Consider the following 22,454-nt stretch of genomic DNA (forward strand, 5'->3'; position numbering starts at 1 on the left):
GAACAAAACCCAAGAAAGAATAGTAGAAGAACAAGCAGTTTCAGGCAATTGAGCCACTCTTTTTAGAAGAAATACTGGGCAGTTAATAAAATACTGTCATTTTCGCTCTTTATTGGGACTTTTCACTGAAGAGGTTTAGAGTGTTTCAGAAAGGGTTTCTCTCCGTTAACAGTGACCAGGCTGAGACCCAGGGAAGTGACATAATTTAACTATAGCCCTCTTTGTTTAAAAATATTTTCCTCAAATTTTGGCTTGTAAAAGTAACTAAGATTGATTGGAATATTGACAATATGACATCTCAAAAACAGGCTGAGCGAGCACTTAGAATAAATGTCAATAGGGCAAATTAAGGGAACTCACTGTGCTTTCCATCTTCAGTAATGATCTGAAACAAAAAGTAACCAGCATAAAAATGAAATACAGAGGAAGAACTCTTTAAGAAGCTGAGGGAAGGTGAGAGAACATGGAGGAAGAAAACAGCTTAAAGTCAAGTATTTGGAAATGTCAAGAAGTAGTAACCCAGAATTGGTTTGTATTGACTTTATTTGACTTGAGCAGTGCCTGTTTCACCAGCAGTCCCCTAGAAATGGTAGGTAAGGTCGCTGCCACATAATGAATACACTATCTCACAGTGGAAAAATGAAAGATAATGGTTTTTGAGACTGGGTGTGAGAAATACATATCCCTGCTAGAAGGGGAAATTTTCAGAAACAGGTTATTTCTATTATACATTTCTAAGGCTGCCTCCTCCTAAACAGTGTCAGCCAACATAAAAACCTGATGCCCAAGAGTGCAGGAATGACAACCCAACCTGGAAGAAACACAGAAAGAAGAAACAAATCACTGTGATTAATTTGGAATATGGACAGAGAGCTTAAAGGTTGCAATAAATGTATACTATCAAGTAGCCTGACAGCACATGTAATAACTATCTGCTCATCTGTAAGAGCTTGAAGAATGTAAACACCTCAGAATGAGAGTAATTGCTAAGGATGATACAGAGAGAAGCTAAACAGTTATGAATATTTGGATGAAATTTTTAAAAATCAGGTTGAACAACAGGGAAAAGAAATCTCTCAGAGTGTTCATCTGTTTGTGCATTCCATAGAATCTGAGGAGTTTTAATAACTAAAAATAGACATAATTGATGTAATTATACATTTTCCTCTCTAATTCCTGTCATGCCATGAAATACTCATCAAAGCTGCTAAGTATAACCTATTTCCAAGTCTTTCACACTGTGGTCCAGACCTTCAGCTGTGCTATACTGATACCCAACTGTTTGAGGTTTGGCCTTTGAAATAGCTTTTAAACTTGATTCTGCTACACAGAAGAGCACACAAGTCTCCAAACCATCCTTTAAACAAATAATGTTTGCAGACTGACTCATTGCTGCTTACAAACTTCTAAGAATGTCACCAAATCTTGCTGAATTACCTAGCTTGTCTTCATTTGCTCCCACATCAAATCAGCAATACATGGGTATTTCTAGTCCAACCCCCCCTGCCAGGTTCTAGATTTCTGTTGCCTTTCCTTAGCCACATTTACCGTTGCATATTACAGATATCTGTCATTGCTAAGTTAATGTGTCCAGCTGATATCAGGACATTCAGATGCATTCATTGAGCTGTGTTGAGCCTTAGGGAATAACCAAGCTGATCCGTGGCATCACCTCCTTCCTACTGTTCAGGAAATCCACATTGAACTTCTGCTTAGAAGTTCTTTGGAGCTGAAAGCCTTGCTGTGAGATTTTTTTCTTTAATTCTCACCAGTGTGGATCAGGATTTATTTTGTTTGTAATCTTTTAATTTCCTCCGTTTCCACTTCGTAGCTCACCTTCAACCACTGGAATTTGTAGTGTGCTACAGAAATGGATATGAAGAGGTAGATAGGTACAAATGATTTTTGTATATATTGTGGTTATGGATCTAAATACTCGCTGCTTGCAGAGGAGGAAATGCTGAGGATGTGATACTTCATACACATGTGTAATAAAAGGTGGGAAGCATTCCAGAGCAGCTGGGTAAAACCACTTTGTGATTCTTGAGAGTTAAACATGGTTGCTCATTTTGGTTTTCATAATTTTTAGGGATGCATCTGTGCTGACAAATGGTGGCATGAGAAGTTAGGGGCAGGAACAGCAAGGTGGCAATTGTTGCAAAGCAGAAGCTGAATTATTTTATTACTGCACATCCTTTGGAGGTAGAAGAGGGAGGCATCTCGTTTGTCAGCTTCCTGGCAGAGGGCAATTTGTCATTTTCTTGCGGAAACCACATTATTAAGTTTTTAAAGAAATGCTTCATGTGATCCAGAGGTTATGAAAAACATGAGCTGTGCTGTACCAAAAACCAGCTGTGTTAGATGAAACAATTATACCTCTAAGTAATGGGATGGTGAGCTTTGTCATCTTCTTCTCCTGAGATCATGGGCCAATGTACAGATGCTGGGAGTATACAGTTGTGCTCCTCTTCATGAAAGTTTTTTAAGGTTGCTTACAGGATGAAGGAGCCAGTGTTTCTTGGGTTGAAGGCAGGATATTTCTGATGCGTTTCCACCAATCTGCTGTTTGTTCTTGGGCAGATTGGGCTGATGGAGTGGCTTGGCTTTCCTCCCCTAAAAAGTATGTCCCAAGAGGGTTGTGGGACAGCGGTGTTTTTCCCATCCCACTCACCAAGCAAGTTCATGGCTGTTTGATCAGGGCAGCAAAGGAGTTATTTCTTCGCTTACTCATGCATCTGTCCCAGTGGAAACAGTCATTTGCAAATCACTGGGCTGTGACGAATCATAAATTATGTTCTGAAAGAATTGAAGGCTTTTCTGTTCAAGGTGTTTTGTACATGCAATATATTTATTACCCTGGGAGTCTCTCTTACTCTGTTTTTTTTTCCTTTTATTTTTCTTTTTTTTTTCCTTTTTTAAAATTTTTATTTCCGGATGGGCAAATGGCAGTAAGCACTGGAGTCTGCTGAATGGACTTGAGAAAGTTTAGTTAGTATTCCAGAAGGCAGTCCTGCTCCTTAGACAGCAGAGTTGCATTGACTGGAAAGAATAATAAAGTGTTCAAACTGAAATCAATCCAGCAGTTATTTAGCCAATACCTGCAGCAAATCTGGCATATCAAAACACCTCTCAGTGCCAGCTGATGAAACCAGTTCCAGCAACATTTATTCCAGCACAACAAGAACTGCTCCTCCCTCAAGTGTTTGGCATAATGGTTGTTGTGGAACTGCTAACAATAAAACATGTTCCCACAAGGTGTTTAGATTTACAAACTGAAAGTATTAAAATGGATGACAGGAACCTAAGATGTGCCAAAGTCTTAATTTTTGTTTTTGCAAAGATAGAAATCATTTTTCAGCCATAACAAGAGCTGGAGCTCTGCTCTCATTTGTGAGGTTTGGCCTGGAACTCCTGTGGTTTGGTTTTAAGATCAGTACATAGGCTCTGTGAGCACCAGCAGAGGGTAGAAAGGGGAAGTTTGATCATCATTAATACACACAGACAGAAGGAAGGGAAGTTAACCAATGGAAAATTGTCTATTCTCTGAATGTGTTACATCTACTATATGTTATCACAATTAACATTTAGTGCTACTGGAATGGAGAGGACTTGCCCCTTAAAAGTTATTTTCATCAATTTCTGTTTCTTGGCTTTGTACACTTACTTAACTTTTTTTTCCAGCTTTGCCATGGCTTTTCCTTTTTCCTATTTAGAATCCCCTTCTCTGTGAAGTCAGATGGTGAGTTAGCTGCATCCATGTCGATGTGGCCGTTGCCACATTAGAAGTGTGTGTGTGCATGTACACACAGACATACAGGAACGCATCCTGAAATAACTGCCTATAGCACGGCAGTGAATCAGCCTGCAAACAAGCTGTGCTTCAGATGGCAACCAGCCACGCTTAAAGCAGCAGCCCCAGTCACCATAGGGAAACTCTTCAAAGTGCACAGAGTTAAGTGCATGCATTAACGTGTAGCTGTGGCTCAGTCATTTTTTCTTCCTGATTAAAGCCTCTGTACAAGCAGACGTAGAAAACATAAATCACCCCTTATTGAGAGAGAATTTAAAAAAACCCTCAGAGACAACATGTGCTCTTATTGAGCCCTAATGCAAGCTGTAATTAAACAGAAATCCAAAATAAGATCTTTGCTTGGCAACTAAGAACCTAATTCTTGCCATAAAACCTGGCAATACCATTAAGTTCAGATCAGTTGAAGCAAATGTACGTGAAGAAACAGTGGTGCCCTTAGGGACTCTGCGAAGCTGAATATTAGAATTCTCATCTGGTGATCAGCTTGTGAACCAAAGGAAGTGTAGAAATTTGCTGGCAAACTCTTCAAAACTGTTCTGCGTATTGAAAAGACATTAACAGGGAGACTATATTTTGCATCATACTGTATCTGTTACATCTGGTGTGAAAGCTTGGTACTGTCGTTCAGCATCAAGACTGTAATGGATTTAAACAGGAGGGAGATTTCACCTCAAGTGAGGTTATATCTGAGATAGAAGTTTGCACCTGGCTCAGCTCTGACATGTAATTTAGTGAGCTGATTGTCCTAAGGACAAATGTGCTGAAGCATAATGAGGGCTTCCTGTGTTGGGCTTGGGACCTCTGTTTTCTTGGCCCTGACCTTGTGACACAGGTGCAGACACTGGGGCCACACTGGGTGAGTTCAAGTCAGTGCAGGCATCTTCTACGGTTATTACATTAGGGTTCGCCACATATGGTAGCAAATGTTTTCTTGATGTGCTGAAAAATGCGGCCTGTCATTTCAGCAGCCATCTCCCTCAAGTGTTTGGCAGGAATCACAAGGTGCTTCAGCAAGTCAGCTAACTGAGGGCAGAGTGTTTTACTCATATCACCATCACAGCCAACCTTTCCAAATGTAGTGATCATCTAAGTAAAGCATATTTGAGAGACTAAAGAGTGTACAGAAGTTATCACAAACTTCAGCAAGCTTTGTAGCAGCCTAACCCTTCTGCCGTCATCTCAGGGTGTTGCAGAGCACCTTTGAGCAGGCTGGCATCATCCCCCTTTCCAACAAGTCTTGCTGTGAATTGCATCTCATCAGACTTCAATTCAGGTTTGCTGTTCAGCATCAAGGATCATACATTTGTGTCCTTTCTCCCAGTTTCTTTCTCTTGATGCTGCAGCAGAGACTTAGGTTGTCGACTTTCAGAGAACAAGAGTAGGTCTCTTCTTTTCTTCCTGTATGGGAATGATTGTAATTGGAGAGAGATGATCCTATTCACTTCTTAAAGAAGGTAAGAATGATTCTTGAAGGAGAAATAAGAAGGCAGGTTTTACACAACAGAAAGTCAGCATAAATTGACATATTTTCCAGAAAATCTCTCAGTGATAAAATTGATGAGTTTGTAGCATTACAGGCAGTCGTGTCTCACACTTTGTTTTAAGGAGACCCCTTCAGCGGTGCAGGACACAGGAGAACATCTGAAGGAAGCTTTCAGCAGTAGGCAACAGAGAATTCCAAAGGCAGCAATAGCTACCAAACTCAGCAATGTGTGAGCAATGTCTTTGAATATATTTCCAGTGCTTTGGCATGTCCTTAGGAGTTCTTGAAAACAGTGGAATTTATGCACAGAATCAAGTACTTCTACTGAGTTGAAGCTGAGGGCTGCAAATACACAGCCAGCATCTGTCCATGTACTGTACACTTCTATCAGTCTCTGCAAGGATGTCACTGGCCCAGGAATTCACAGTTGCATTTGGATGTCTGTAAGAAAACTGCCTGGCGTACTCTGTGTAAGTTTGCATCTTAGCCAGAATTTTTAAGAAGGTAAGAAGTAATGTCCTTAGCAGAATAGGAAATTAGATTTTGTGGATTTGTTTTGGTGAGAGGAGTTTCTCCTTGCTGAAGGTAAGAGATTTTTTTCCTCACAGTTTAAATGAATTAATGAAAACGTAGTCAGAGCAGCTATCCTGTCTGACACTGAGTTTTCCCCCGGTTTTCTAGATAGATAAAGCATCTTGCACAAACAACTGTGAGTCAGATAGGTTCAGATTCAATTCTAGCCTGACTAGTCTCACTCAACTTTTTACTTACCTACAGTATCAGTAATTGTGGCAGAACATGCTGTTAATATTCTGATGGTGCCTTTAATGAAATAGTTACTGGGTGGGATATGAAAAGTCAGTGGGAGACTGGCTACAGCCTCAGTTGCTGCTTTGTAAACTTATTATCTATTTCCATATAAGTACATGTCAACCAATTACATTTTATGCAGTTTCAAGTGAATTCCAAGTGAAGCCCTGGATGATGGGTGCTTTGGCAGCTCTCTGATCTCAAAGTCTTTCCATATAAATATTCAGGGCTTTTCAAAGTGGAGTGGTCTTGGGCCCCCAAGCACGTAGAATTTGCCAGCTACTTTTGTGCTGAGGGCTGACCCAACATGGCAGGATTTGATTTCCATCTATGAAATTGACTCCACCAGTTCTCTAGTTCTGTACATTATTCTCCCTGTCTCCCATTTAGCATGTTAGTCTGCTGACAGTAGAGTACACAGCACTTAGCAGCTGGTTTGTGGAACCATCAGTCAGGCAATTGTATGATAAATAGGAGGTAGCCAGGTTTAGTGGCACTTTATTCTGCTTCAGCAGTTTTAGCCTGACTTTGGAAAAGTCATCATGTGGTTTTTCTTAAGGGTTGCAACAAGAGATGGCTACAGTGTAGTAACTTATTACACATACACTTGAGTTACGATGTTCACCAGCTGTATTGCTCATGTGTAAATAATAAACTGTGAGATGGATAATTATGTTGGGGTTTGATATGCAGCTCTGCTCTGGACGGCTCAGGGCTGACAGAGACAGCTCCCTGTGCCATGATGGAGTATGGCTGTTTCCCAGATGGAAACTACAAACAAGATGGAACCAAGATATACAAAGGCGCTTAATGTGAGAGGACTCAAAAAGATGTTCTTGGAGATTTATAGCCCATGCATAAATAAAACTTGTTGATGATCTGCACTGCATAAACCCCACAGAGAAAAATACCTTTTTTTTTGGATTGTTTAATACTAAGTTTCCATTTCTCAGTGGAAATTAAATTAGACTTTGAGGAGAGTCAAATGGTGTTTCACTGCATAATTACTCGGACTGCTTTTAATGGGTAGGCGCTCAGGCTGGGTGACAGTGGGACAGTGAGGAGGCTTGGCATCCTGAGTGGGATTTCATGTTTTGGCCAGGTTTACCACATCCTGAATATGGGTAGCAAAATCACTGTGGTCTTACCTCTGTTCTTCAAACTCACTTTTTGAAGGAGACACATAGGGCAGAGGAGGATTTGCCTGTGCACTTATGAGGGTGTGACTTCCTTTTTTGCTGAAAAAATGGTGGCAGACTTTATACTGTAAAATGCTAGACATCTGCTTTCAAACCTCCTCCCTTTGGCTTATGCTGCTATAGTGCTATAGTCAAATACCAGTTTAGCAGGGAAGAGGGCAGGCAGGGAGATGTGCTAAAACATACTTCCCATGTCCCTTTTCCCCTTCACTTTGGTGTCTGCTGGGGAATGTGTTTCAGGAGGTGGCAGCAAGCATCCTCCACTCAATGGCAGTGTGTTCCCAATCATCTGTGACTCATTTTTTTACCTCCATTGGAGACCATGAGTGCTTGGCATGGGGAGTGAAGCTCATAACAGATTGCGTGCCAAGGTCCAGTTGGTGCAGCAGAGTCAGAATTAAGAATATTGTGAGTTTGAGCTCCCAGCTTACATCATAAGCCACAATTATTTTTCATTTATGGTGCCTAAGTCAGTAAATGGCTGAAATGTGCTGTGGCTAGTCACATGCTGATGTCCTTTCACAAAATAAAACTGTGTAACTGGACAGTCTGTGTCAGATGTTTCCAGGCTTTCTTGAAATACTGTGAATATTTCCTCAGAAATTATGTCCCCTTCATCCCCTGTGTGAATTCCCTCAGGACAATGAGGTTTGTTCCTCTCATTCTTCCCGCACTTCAAAATGCAATAATAAAGCAACCCAACTTTTAAAATCATGATGAGGAAAATGCCTTTTTTTTTTTAACCATGTCTAGTTGAGACCAGGGAACTGCTTTCACAAATAATATCATCTAAGAGGAAATTTACATTTTGATGAACAGGAAAGGTGGGACATACGAAGAAAAGATACTTTCAAGAGCTGGTGGGCAAAACTGGAGTAGAATTAGTTTTACTACCAGTACACCATTGAAGTTTCCTTTTTTTCTAGGAGCATTTTAGTAAATCCATGACATGACCTAATGTCTGTATTTCTCAGCCTTTGGTGTCAGATAAACACATGACATCACCCAAAGTGGCAACTGGGTAATGATTGTGCAGGATCAGTTCGTTTCATGCTGCTGGAGGTGCTTAACATTTCCTTGCAATTGTGAGCATTTGGGAGGCAGTGGTGAGCAGCATGTAACATTTTGAGGCACGCAGATCACAGCGGTGTGCTGGTGAGGACAGCTGTGGTCTGTGTGAACTGTGCCCCTTGAAGCTGGGGGGCAGTCTGGCTGCAGAAGCTGTGGGGAGGGTGTGCTGGTGCCCGACTCCTCAGGGCAGAGCCCATGAGGTGTCAGGGGCGCATTCCCCCTTTTGTCAGCCTATCTCTGAGGCTCTCTGGAAGCAGCGGGGAAACAGGAGTTCTGACAGCTGCAGAATCCCCCATCCTGTGAAAGCCACGGAGGACACAGAGCAGGGGAGCTTACTGCAGCCATGAATGCCTGGGTCTCCAATCATGGGTACAAAGAAAGTACCCTTCCTTTTTAAGAGTTGGGTATGAATTGAATCCCTCCGTCCTCACACACATTACTCCAGGTTGAGCCATTGCTGTGGTGCAGTTAAACATCTCCAATATGGCCTTTCCCAGTCACATTTGCCTTCGAACATCGTTGTCTAATTTACTCCAGTTTTACTTACATTTCTCAGCATGTCACTTGTTTGGCTTTCTGTTGTAGGACTGTGTGTACATCTCTGAGGATATATGTTTTTATTGCATTGTATTCTCTGCTTAGGCTTTTTTTCCTGGGATGATTTTTTTTTCTTGTTTTAATACAAAATAAATAAATCAGGAATGCTTATGAAAGCTGTGATGGTCCTTTTGATCTGGTGCTTCGCATATGGGCACATAATTATTTATTAAAGACTTTTTTAATGCCCTTTTCCATTTAAGCTATAAAAAGAGAATATTAAAATTAGTAAATACATATTCATGCAAACACTGTGGGCCAAATTATTCTCTCAGACAGACCTGACCAATAGCAGCATGGAAGGAAATTGTGACCCCTAAGTCATAGCACTCTTAACACATGCTTTTCAGTATCTGTTCTGTCTTTATGAATGTTGTTTTTAAAGAATCATTGGAGATACTCAGATCTGGGAACCTCGCTTGTTTTTTCAGATCCTCCTCACCTTTTTCCAGCATTCCACCCTCCTGTACCAATTGATGCAAGACATCATGAGGGACGCTACCATTACGAACCATCTCCCATTCCTCCTCTGCATGTGTGAGTATTCAGTGTTCCCCCTTGGTTCCTGAAAGAATGGACAAATACATGAACCTTTGCAATGCTTGAAACCATGTACCTGAAGGACTTTCCAAAGTGTGAGATTTACTTTCGGAAAGCATTGAGGTTCATAAAGCAAAACCCATGCTGGTGCTTGAGGAATTCCTATTATAATAGGTAGCTGGCAAAGGTTACCTATGTCTTTTGCTGACATTTATTCTGTATTATGTCGTTCTATAAAGGCTAAATTAAAAAGTGCTGAGCCCTGTGAAATACAGCCAGATAAACATGTATCTAATCTGTATTAAGCTTGGTATTCTTCATGGCTAAAATTTCCTTTCGTGCCAAAGGTTTGTTTACAAAACAACCATTAGGTTGGTTTTCTTCCCTAGTGACTGCTATGAAGCATAATGAAATTTTTGGTAAATTTTCTTGGTCCCTGTTGTGTGCACATATAGGCAATCGGTTGATTGATGGGAATGTCATCCAAACAAAATGGCAAATGTGATAGAGCACATGGTTTACACAAAGATAAAAGAAATGAATACCAGTGATAACATGCATAGAAAAGGGTGGTAGTGGTGAAATCCTGTAGAAATAAATTTTATCTTATTCCATATGGGGAGACAGGTATCAGCATTGCAGAATAAACCAGTAGATGTGTCCAGAAAACTGCTAAATACCATTTAAAATGGAGCCGAAAAGCAGGGCTTGGTACTTCACTAAAAGGCTTGATGTATACATTTAATCATATCTACTAATCACCTCTCACACTGAGGAAATACAAGAAGAAAAGCACAAGTAATACTTTGAAGAATAATGCTAGTTGTTTAGATGGCAGATTGCTTTTCTATGGCTATTAGTTACAGCTGTGTAATTACATACATGCAGAAGAAAAATGAAGTTGTTTTAAAACAAGTCCTCCTCTGTGAGCAGAATTAATTGATATTAACAATCCTAACTACATGCCAAAGTACACACACAATATTTTACTAACAGGTTTTTTTGGGTCAGTCTTCTATTACTGGATTGTAATTTCAGAGCAAATTTGCCTGGAGGTATGTAATAAATCTGTGTTGCAGTCTTCTTGGGCATTAGAGGAAAAGTGGGTATTTATAGAAAGAGAGAACACAGAAATTTGTGATTTATTCCTCAGGGTTCTTCAGATGCATCACCATTTACACCACAATCTACATAATAAAGTACACTCAAATACATGCTTAAATTTGCTGCTAAATACTGTTGTAAGCTGAAGGTGGCAGGCTCAGACAGTCATTACAGGGTCATCCTAGATTTTGCATTGCAGTCAATATTGTACATGGATGGATGTTTTTGGGAGCTGGGGGAGATGATCCTGCTCATTCTGAAGCTAGTGGGGAATTTGCCTTTCTTGTTGTATTGGGCAGATGGGGTAGGGAGTTTTAACCTGCATTAGCAGAGGACCATCATCCAAGACACAAATACTGCCTACCAGCTTGGAAGATGCTTCTGGAAGTCTGTGTCATGTGGGATCCTTCCTGCATTTGCTGAGCTGAGGCCTCCCTGGAGCCTCAGTCCCATGTACCCAGTCCACAGCATGGCACCCCAAGCACGCAGCAGGGCTTTTGGATGTGTAGAACAGTGTTACCTGCTTTGGGTGACAGTGGGAAATGAGGACTAGCAGTCTACACTGCTCTCAGTGCCACGACTTCTGTAAGAGCCCCAAAAGATGTTGGAACTGCCTCTTTCATACCTTGTTTGGCATTCAGGGGTAGTCCCCTCTGACCCCAAAATCATGCTCCTTCTATGCAAAGGTGCCCTGCTGTCTGCTGTGCACCCCTGCTCCCTGATTAAGTGGCAATTCAGCTGGGCCCTGCTGAGGCAAGGAGGTGTTAGCCCGATGTGATGGCTGCAGGCAGCTGCTTTAGAAATATACTCTGATATCAGCCCAAGGTTTAAACTCAAAATTGCCCTTATTTTGGCCATTTTTCCCCATTAACTTCTGTTGATTCTTTTGCTCATTTGGTTTGTGTCACCTGGAATGATGAGCTGCAGTGGACACTTGAAGCTGTTGTGGTTGGTGTAATTAAATATAAATAGGCAATTAAGCAACTTCCAAAAAAATCATTTAGACTTCAACATCTTTGTAGATGTTATGGTTTGTCAATGTTTTGCAGTTTTCGGGAAAATATATTAATGTATATACATGTTAGGTGGGCACCCGGTGGTTTTCTTGCAAGTTTACAGAGATGGGTGTTAGTAGCACTTAGGATCACCTGGGATCATTTGGAGCCATTACTTGAACTGCGGTCCTAGTACCCATTAAAAAAAAAAAAAAAAAGAAAAAAGAAGAAAGAACTGAATTCAGAAGGTATTTGAGAATTCTGAGAGAAAATGGCAAGAAAGAAGTCAGGAAGCAAATGTTTACCTACAGCTTCAACAATAACTTCATTGTATGAGTGGTTTTCTCCTTATCTTTGTAGTACTCTCAAATGTGTGTATGTCATATAAATTAAAAATAAAATTTTTAAAAAGGAATGTCCAAGCTCCTTGAAATAGGTTCCAAAACCTGTCAAGCCTTAGTGGAATTAGTTTAGGTATAATACAAGTGCAGAAAAAATGGGAGGAGGGCATTGTCTGCATGGTACCTGCAGTGTCTGCACATAATTTTGAACACTGGCTAAGTGAAAAAGAAAAAAGAAAGCAGGAATTTTAAAGATGTTACAGGGCTCTTATGTACTTGCAGCTCTAAAAAGGTGTATGTATGTGTATATATATATATATATGCGTGTGTGTGTGTGTGTGTGTGTGTGATTCTTATAGTTTGATTGCTGATGGTCAGAACTGTTGCATCCCAAATTTCCGCCTGGAGCCAAATTTTATAATTTCAGTTATAAACCCTTTAAATAAGGGTTTATGTTTATGATGGAATTCCTGACAGATGCTTATGTATAGTAGGACTAGCAGGCATTGCTGTAATTATGCTATCGTATCCTATCATTAAAGATTTCAATTGAAAGAGGTTTATAAATTGCTCTTCCTCTTAGATAAACCACCCTACATTAAGGCATCAACGATATGGTGCAGAATTAAATTAAAATCTCATAAAATGAAATATGTTCTGTATTAGCTGTTTGACACTTAATTTGCCTCTGAATGAGTAGAGGAAATCACAAATTAACCTGCCTTTGTTTTTCTAGCCATGGCTTATTACGTGTTAGAACAACTGCAATTACAGCCCAATAATAACCCCCAACCCATATGAATATGTACTGAGATGTGTCACTTTGTGTTACCAAAACCTGTTAGGACTGTGTAGTTATCTTGGAATTTCTACAGTACATCTCTTGTTTATACTTCAGGAAGATGTATGAAACTTGAGTTGTTCTTTAGCAGCAAGGGATGAATGGCAGATTTGAGGCTGGGGCTTGTGTTTTCCTTTTATTACTGTGTTTTTTCAAATTCAGTTTAAAAAAATCCAGTAAACTGCAATTCAGTTTTGCTACTTTACATTGAACTAGGAGGTTAAATGATGTGAAAAACACCATACAATTAAAACAAACCAAAAGAAGCATGGCTTTAGTGATCACATTCCTTGCTTTGTTTTTCTTTGTTGTTTTTGTCCAGCTTTTTTCTAATTTCCAAAACTGATTTCTAAATTATGGTATTAAAGGAGGAGCTGAAGCTTATGTCTGTTTTGGCCCTTGATCTCTTCTAGGTCATCCATTAGAGTGTGGTGGCTTCTCTGGTTGGTGTGCAGTAATTCAAAATCATGCTACTTATGAGAGTGTTTATTTGAAATTAATACCATGAGTATGCTATTATTCTTCAAGATCCAAATCAAAAATTTTTTTATTGGCTAACTCTTCCAGTTGCTTGATGTCTTTGTTTGGAATGAGAGTTATTAGCAGTGAACAGAAGAAGAAGAAGGATGTCTTGTCTATTTTTATGACAGTGCAAGTGTAAATAACTTCATAGTCCCACAAGTTTTAAAATCTGTCTTAGCTAGGATGAGAGGTTTTATTTGTTAATTTAAATAAAAAGCTCCTAAGGCAGAGGCAAAATTCTACTGATGAATTTAAATTCAGCGATTTAGGAAGCTACTGTTCTTGGCCATTCATTCATTCCCATGCTTCAATCAAGTTGAATCAGTAGGTTTTTCCCGGTATGCTTCATTTCAAGGTTGAGTTGGACAGCCTCTAAAGGTGACCTATCCTGATACCTTCAGGCACTGTTACTGTGGCTGTGGAGGGAGCACATTCCTGCAGAGGTGAGGCAGGAGACAGCAGTGGCAATATCAGGAATGGCTGTGGGGCAGTGGCTTGTGTATGTCTCAGAGTGGTAAATGCATGTGTTGCAGGAGGCCAGTGGAAAGCTGAAGTTTCAGGGCTGAATGCATTACAAGATGCATCATGCATGTTCGAAAATACTCATCCATTTAGTCTCCATCTCTTTCTGCCATCCCTTTTTGTCTTAGCTCTGGACTACACATGAGGAAGAGTGAGCAGGTAAATCTAAGGGAAGGTGCTACCCATATGCTTGCAGTCGGGGCAGAATGCCTTTGCCAGGAGGAAGTTGCATGGTACAGCTCGTGTATTTTAGCTTCCGAGGATCAATAATATTCCGAGCTTCCTTTTTTTTTTCCTAACTGCTGATCGAGACTAGCAAGTTTGGCAGTCTTATGCCCTGAAATGATGAACGTGCAGATAACCGTTCATGTGCCTAACATGAATGCCTTGAACAGATATTTTGAACTTTCTCAATGGTCTGGTACTAAACCAAACTATGTGTTTTGCTTGCAGTCAGCTCCAAGTTAATAAAAAGGGAGTCTGATTCTTAAATATGTTATTTCATATGTAGTTTATACACACATCAGTTACACAAGGGTGGAAAGAAAAGCCAAGTCAGGCCCGGACGCTCAGCTTTCATCATCATCTGATTTTGGACTATGCAGCAAAATAGGGGATGCCTAAATATGAGAAGATTAAAGCATATCCTTGATTATGAGAGAAACTGCTAGTCACACATTTGATAGCATGTTTATGTTTTCCCAGCCTTACCCCTGACGTTATGATTCTTCTTTTCATTTTCATTTCTAAGCTCTAATTTATTTTTTAAAATCTGAGTGTTTAAACCTCTTAAATCTTTTACCTGCTGCTTTACCTCAGTGTACCTCTAAGCTGTAGACTTGGCAAGGAGTTTGTCAGCTTGTCAGAGCATTCATTGATCCTTTCACAGTGGGAAGGAGAGCCCCACCCAGCATGAAAAACATCACTCATTGAATTGGCTTTAATTACTTTAAGACTTGGAATGGGTTTTATGGTTTAGCCAGGAGCCATCAAAGAAGAAAGACTGAGAAGCTCCTGGGACATGAAAAGATGACTGTAGTTACAGCTTCCCAAAATCATCCGTGAAAGTATTTCCTTTAAACAGGAAGAAATCTTGTATTAAATGTGAAACACCCCAAGAAACCTGTCTCTGGAAGTGAAGTGCAGCGTGCAGAATAAGCAGCTGCTCATAGCCTGGAGGATTTTTATAGCGGAATCGGCATGGTCTGGCGACTTGTTAAGGTTATACAGAATTTGTTATATGCCACAGATATGCATGTTGGAGGCTCTGCAAGCAGCCTCTTTCCTTAGTGATTATTCAGGGAAGTAAAATACCAGGGCCAGATGCCCACACATAAACTTCAGCAGATAGTTTTCTTTCAGTGCCAGACCTTATACAAAGCTTGGGAATAGGAAGCTTCTGTCTAGGCTAAAACTGTGGTGTCTCACTCAGTGTATAGTTTTGCGTCATTTAAAATAGTGAATCAGTGTTTTGTTCAGCTGTTCATTCTTATATTGTAGTATTTACCTTAAGATTTGCAGAATGTAAATTCTCCTTCATTAGCTTTGTAATGCTTGCAGAGTAGCTTCAGAAACAGAGTGTTTTTAAAAACTATCTGAAAGTGCAAAAAGTTTGGGAAGCAAATTAGTAGTGGCATATATTGAATTGCAGAAAAAAAAAGGATAAATGTTTCTCTTAAATTTTTCATTCTGAGCTAACTTTTAAAGGAAAAAAAGATGGTTAAGATGTGGATAAAAATAGTTAAATATTTTTGATGTAGCTGTTTCACGTAAGTTGTTACATTCATTTGTTTAGGTAAACTGCAGTCTGAAGTTACTGCACAGTCAATTCAACTCTTCTATATTTCTCACTGATTTGTTCTCTCTCTTCTAGGAAAAATCAGTATTTAGGAAAAACTATCTTATTTAATTTCTGCTGAAAAATAAATTTTAGATCAAATAAGGATTCACTGCTAAAATCCATCCCCATTTTAAGCCAGCACATTTACATGAAAGTCAACAGAATTGCCTCTAAACACACCAGATTACATTTGGTTCACATCATTCATCTGTTTCTGTGGTGGATAATACTTTGTGACATAATCATTTTCTCTGGAGTAGCTAATTGTAATGCCAAGGAACTACAGATTTATAAAGGACAAACAATAGCAGCAGATAAATATTGCGTTAACAGAGGCTCTTTGTTCTTTTTATACAGCCGGCTTGATTTTGGGCTGTCTGGGGGAGTTGCAGCAATTGAAATTAGAGGAAAATTTTGGTGAGATTTTTAATGTAGAAGGAAGAGCTTGTAAAATGTAGTGGTTTGTTTTGTTGGAAATCCTTGGTTGAAAGTTCCCCCAAATCTTTGGTTCATGTTTTTGATTTTTTTTAATGTTGAGAAAAGCACTCGAGTAGCAGCAGCCCCCAGCCCTGATGAGCAAGACATGCTGCCAGTGGCTGGCAGCTGGCTGACCACCTCTCTTCAGCACCGCAGTAGCAACAATGCACAGGGCATCCTGCCGGTGTGATGCAGGGGGAGGAAAAATTGGGAAAAGCCCTCGGGAACAGTCCCCCGATGGTCTAAAGGGGAGGGGTTGCCTCCTCCCCACCTGATACATAGAGAGGCACAGGTTTGTCTGGTGGAGCCTGGTCCAGCAAAAGGGATTCTTTAGGAGGTTTTTATGAATTATGCTGTTGCAGAGGAGCAGTTCCAAGGTTTATAGGCAGTGAGGTGTCTATCAGCCCTCGTCAGCACTGCCACTTAGCTGATTTACCCCATCTGGACAGTTAACAGTCCTTAGATGAATTCTTGGCTGCCAGTGAGAAGTGGTTCCCTAAGGCGGGCTTTCAAACCAGCGTGAATTAAGGGATGATGGAAGCAAAAAGAATGGCCAGCAAAGTTATGCCTCAGGTCACTGTTCTATGTAACATTTTTCTGTAAACTGAGGAATAACTAGACATGATTTCAAGCTGTTTGGGTGCTTGCTGTGAGCAGATGTGTATACAAGTGTGCAAACTTGTATGCGTGTGTGTGTGTGTGTGTGTGTGTGTGTGCATGTATCCTCTTTACATAACAGGGTGAATATCTTTGCTTGCATTTGTCATGGACTGAGTAATTTTAGATCTCTGCAGTTAAAACTAATGCAAGGAACTACTCAGAGCCTGAGTAAGATGGAAAATTAGAGTAAAAATGTTAACAAAATGCTTAGAAAAAAAAGTTCAATGGCAAAGCCTTTGAGAACATGTAGCTCATTACCTTAATTTAACATTTAAACAAAAATATATAGAATAGCTGCAATGCTTGAGTTCTGCTGCTTGAAATTTCTATTATCTCATTCTGTTATCAGCTGCAAAGAATGCAAGCTCTAAATATAGTGCACATTCAAAGGCTCTGAGCCTGTGGTTTCTTGGACAAAATTCCTGTGTTCTTTGTGCTGTAGTCAGCAGTATTAGTTGAGTGAGCAGATATTGACTGTGGTATTCACGTGCAGTGAACCAGAAGCAAGCCAACTCTATAGAGGCTGCTGTCAAACTTGTTGCAGTAGCCTGTGAGGTACTGGACTGTGACAGACTCTTTTTTTTTCAGCACAATTCTTCCACTCATGTTAAATCTTGCTTCAAAGAGAGCTGAAATGTTACAGTCTTAGTGGGGATTTTTCTTTTTTTTCTTTTTTTAAGGTGTACCTGTGAGATTCCTGTGTTGTGAATTGGAAGTTCCCTAAAGTTAGAGTAGGTATGAAGTCCAAGAAATGTGAGTGATGAGTAGCATGTGTTTTAGGAACACAGAGCATCTTCATCACACTCTCACACTATCTTTCCCTGACTTAGACTCCATCCTCCCCCAACAAAGACATCAAGTCCTAGAATCTTGGAGTAGGGATTGAATGTAGTTGACACCTTTTCTTTCCCAAAGGATGAAAAAACAGAAGTTAAATTAACACCTTGTTTTTGGCACCACCTACTCATCCTACTATATTTTGTATATATATGTGTGTGTGTGTGTATAAGTCTATATTTGTTTACATATCTGTAACAAAACATAGGCTGTTGAAGCTGTGCTTCTGAGGTGCAGGAGACTAACTAGCTGTCCCTTGCATATGCTGTGTTGTGTGATGCTAGATAAAAACCCTAATGATACCTTAATTTCACTGAAAGTGTTGAGTTTTGTGTTCAGTGGGTTTTTCATCACTGTGCCTCAGGCCAGGCTGAGCTATCATTGATGACTGATGTTATTGATTAATAGAGAAAACAATTTAAAGACAAATGTTATTTTGTTTGATTTTACTTTGACGATGCATGACCAAGAAATGGCTTGGGACTCTATTTCAGAGTAATGTTTACATTGAAGCTGGGCCCTATGAAGTTGCCACTGAAAAGAGCAGGTGGTTAATCCCTTCCAGCACCAAATGTGTAGGTCTGAATTTACAATAGATTACGACTGCATTTATGGTGAGCTTTATAGGTGCATTGGCAATTTTCTAGAGGCTCTGCAGAGGTTAGACACAGAGGCAAACATCCTGCAGCCCATGAGACAGGAGTACAAAGCTCCTGAAGGAGTTAATTAACCTATCATCTTCTTGAAAGCATTATTTATGAGGTGTTGTGACCATTGGTGTTAAGGATCAACAGAAAATTAGGGAGTATTTCACATAAGGGAGAATTTCTAAACATATCAGATTTAAGTGGCTATCTCTTTAAAGATACACATCTTTCAGTTCTGTATCTCCTGTTGAAATTCAGCCTAGATTTATCATGCCTTTTCCACTGGCCCGTGGAAGAAAAGATTGATAGTCTAGTCCAGTTTATAGAGGCCACCAACGCAAATAGCCCCATTTAACAACACTGTAGACAGATTTGGCAGAGAGATCAGTAGCTGAATGACCAGGGGCAATCAGGTGTTCTCTGCTTTACCCTGGAAGATCACTATCAGCGTATATCATCAAGACAGTACCAAGAAAGCTTGTGTAGCCTGCCTCTGTCTTGGTTTGCCTTGCTTGTTCTTTGGACATCAGACTTCCTTCCTGACACCTTTTCTGGGAACTGTGTTTCTTCTCCTGTGGTTAGATTGAATTGCAGAGATGCTGAGGGAGCAAATGTGTACCTTGTGCAGGTGTGTTCCAAGCTGGCCAGGTTGTTCCCCTTAGGCTTTTCATTTATGCGGCTACCTACTCTGTTTAGAGAACTAATAATGCTTCCTGCATATAGATAATGCATTTACCTCAAAGATTTCAAAACTGAATTTACTACTTTTCAAAAAAAGTATGCAGCCAGAATATTAATTTCCTTTATGCTTGTTGTTCAAAGTTACAGCTTTGCCTGGGAAATGCTTTTTAACTCCAGTTTTTCCATAAATAGAACAAGAATAGCAGTGTGAGGAATTTCTCTCTTGTTTCTTCTGATGGATATAGTTTTCCAGCCATCATATATTTACCATTTGTTAGGACTAGCTTGTACTGTGGACTATGTAGTGGCAAAATGTCTTTTAGTGCTTGCAAGATCAAAAAGATGGCCCCAACAGAGACAAGACTTCTCAGCCTGGCATGAGAACTGAGTGTTATCCTGATCTTCTCTGGTTGCACTTCAGCCAGCTCCCATACCTGGACCTTTGTTACTGGCACAGAAAATATCAGAAGGGGCTGTTAGCAGAATATATTTCTGCCCCCCTTTTACCTTAGCAGAATTCACCTTTGATGTAAGTGGTGCTTCATATACCTGTGAATCCTACTGCTCTCATGATTGTTGGTGCTGATCTGTGACTTGCACACCTGCTGTTTGAGGTGGTGTTTGGAGGACGGGAGAAGCTTGGAAGTCGTGTTTTCATAAGGTCACCCCTTGACTCCAGTCCTGGGTACAGCATAAATATGTACTGTACAGCTGATATTGTCACTCAGGTGCACTCTCAAAATGGCTTTTCTTCCCACATCATGTATTTGTCTAGGGGAAAGGGGGGGAAAATGGGTATCAGAAAATAATCTGTGTGTTTTATATAGAAATGTATATATGTAGTATTTTATTCAGGAGTTTCTGTAGATTTGTATAATCTATTTTTTTTTCTGCTGCATGTAGTTTTAGATGAGAAATTCTAGCTGATACTCTATTCAGTAACAGTCACTAATCCCTGTGAATATCAATTTTGGGCTGTCTGTTGATGATAGTACAGAGGTTTGAAGCAAATCCAACCATACCTCAACAGAAATTATTAATGCTGAACCTTCATATCACTGTTTTGTCAGGACTGTAGTCCTGTAAAGTTAGAATTTTAGTCAAATGTTCACTTCACAAGCAAATATGCGTAGCAAGTGCAATAGGAGAAATATTCAGTTCCTGTATTTCTCTTTTGTTACTAACAGTGTAGTTATTATTTTCTTATATAAAAGAATGAAAGAAAATAATTTCTTTCTTCCACAAACCACAGTTTTGTAATATTGTGCATGTGTCTTACAGCAGGCACTGGAAATGAGAGGATTTGTTTTTGTTTGGTTTTGAATTTGGGAAAAGAGTGTTTCTTAGCATCACAGAACTGATGTTGAGGACAGTGTTCACTTGAAGTAATGTGAGAAAATTTTCAGGTGCTTTTCCAGAAGAAGGAACACCTGCCTTAATGGGTGGAAGGAGTTAAGGGAAGAAGAGAAGCTAAAATTTGCTGGACCAATAGTGAACATAGCATTCTTGAGTTTGAGGTAGGGAGGGTTTAGACAGATCATAAGTGAATGAAAGAGATGAGGAGAAAGGCTCCGAAGTACTAAAAGTGATAAAAGCTTCATTCTCTAAAAATAAAAAAAAAACCCACTAAATTATGAGAGTAATAACACATTAATTAAAAATATTGTTTTTCAAGAGAACAAAGTGTTTGTGACATTCATATATCAGCTGATTTCAAAATTTAATTTAACTATCATGGGTCATACCCATCATGAGAAAAACTTCCCATGAATTGCGCATGAGTTCTTTTGAGATTGAGGACAAGCCTCAAGATCTTCCTTCTGGTCAGATTATCCCCCTGGTGGATGCAGTAATCTGGTTCTCATGCTGTGGGAGTGGATCCTAATTAGCAATGCTGTTTTTTCACAGAGAGTATTGCTGCACACAGGCAGGAGCACTCTACATGCAGACTTCATCCTCTTCTCATCTGCGAATGGTAGAGAGAAAAATGAGGAGTAATTGTAGAAACCATTTCAACTTTCTTAGCTTTGTACCATTTGGTTGTTTTTCTTCTTCTCCCAGTCATGCGTACATGTATGTATGTGTACTTTCTCTGTCCTGCCAAGGTTATCTTTAAAGGTCTACGGGCATTTTCTGAGTGTTTTTTGAACCAGTTCACTATTTACCGGTATATTGCTTTTATAGGGGTTGTCTTTGATGAGTTTTTTGTCATAGGCACCCACTGAAGTTTCAGTGTACTCAAGCACTAGAAAAGCCACTATTTGAGTGTCTTTGTTTTCTTTGTTGAGCTGTTTATTTTGCTTTCTTCCCACACAGTTCCCTGGCCTCGCTCTGACAACTGCTTTTCTGCATGAATTACATTCCTCGGGGCCGCAAGTCTCCTAATTCTTCCAGTCGATTTGATTCCTGCCTGTGTGATTAGTCCTCTGCTCCAACACAGTTGGTCTTTGCCAAGCAGGCTGCTTGCTAAGTGCCTTTAACATGAAGACCTAACTACATTTTTTAACCTCATTAGTGTGTAGGGCACTGCTTCATTCTGGCTTAATAACATGGCCACTATTGAATCGTCACTTGCTCTAAAACAGGTTACAAAAAGGTTACCTAAGTTGTCTGTTTTTCTTTTTGTATGACTGTGCTTTTGCTGGGTAAGTTTCTTTAAGCTCATGTCCATTATTTAGCATGTAAGTTGCTTTTTTGAAAGGAGACCTGCAGATTCAACTGAGGTATGATGTTAAGAAATTTTATATTTGTATGTTCAAAGAGAAACTCAGCACCTATTTGGAAATAGCAAAACTAAATTATAAAACCAGTAAGAAAATATGGGTTTGGAAGAAAATGGGAAGAAGGCTTGGGGGAAAAATTTCCTACTTGTTTCAGCTTTAGAATTATAAAGACTTCATCCTCACCAGTTTAAACACAAGCTTTTTACTATAATGCTGGATTTACAGCAATGCAGCCACAGTCTGCATGGCTTCACTTTGTCTTGTGGGTTCAATTTTCAGCTGAATGTATTGCCACTAAAATTTATTTCAGTTGCAGTTGTGTATAAAATTGAAAGGAAATGACATTCCCGGGCTTCCAAATGTTGTAAAGGCAGCAGAAAAGTTTCCTAAGATGATGGTTTCACCGGGGAGCTGGGGAAAGAAAGGAGGCAGTGGGTCACATGCCACTTGTGATGGTGCATTTGTGCAGTTGCATAGCACAGCCACTCAGAGGGTGAGACTTCATGATTAATGGTGTTTATTCTTGACAGAAGCCTCCTTTATTTATCTGCAATACAGTTTAGTGATTTTATCAGTCACCTGAATGAAAAATATTCAGTCATACCAATATTGCAGTGTAAATTGAGTAGAGTCACTTTTTATTATATCTTTCAGCCTTATCATCTGCACAGTAATTTTCTAGCAGGGGTTTGATATAGAAAGGCTGGATTTAGCTGTACTTGACACAAAGCCTCTTCAATTTCCTCTAAAAGT

General features: G+C 39.8%; 1 protein-coding gene across 5 annotated transcripts in view; it reads left to right on the forward strand.

Annotated features, from left to right (window-relative positions):
- Positions 1-22,454, forward strand: part of GLI3 (GLI family zinc finger 3) — a 206,784-nt gene that overhangs the window by 101,944 nt on the left and 82,386 nt on the right. For all 5 annotated transcript variants that reach the window (XM_038125584.1, XM_038125572.1, XM_038125589.1 and 2 more), the window contains one exon: positions 9,403-9,508. In XM_038125584.1, the coding sequence (XP_037981512.1) occupies positions 9,403-9,508 (106 nt within the window). The remainder of the gene's footprint in view (positions 1-9,402; positions 9,509-22,454) is intronic.

The sequence above is a fragment of the Motacilla alba genome, chromosome 2 (genome assembly GCF_015832195.1).
Source record: "Motacilla alba alba isolate MOTALB_02 chromosome 2, Motacilla_alba_V1.0_pri, whole genome shotgun sequence".
In the NCBI taxonomy this organism is placed as follows: domain Eukaryota; kingdom Metazoa; phylum Chordata; class Aves; order Passeriformes; family Motacillidae; genus Motacilla; species Motacilla alba.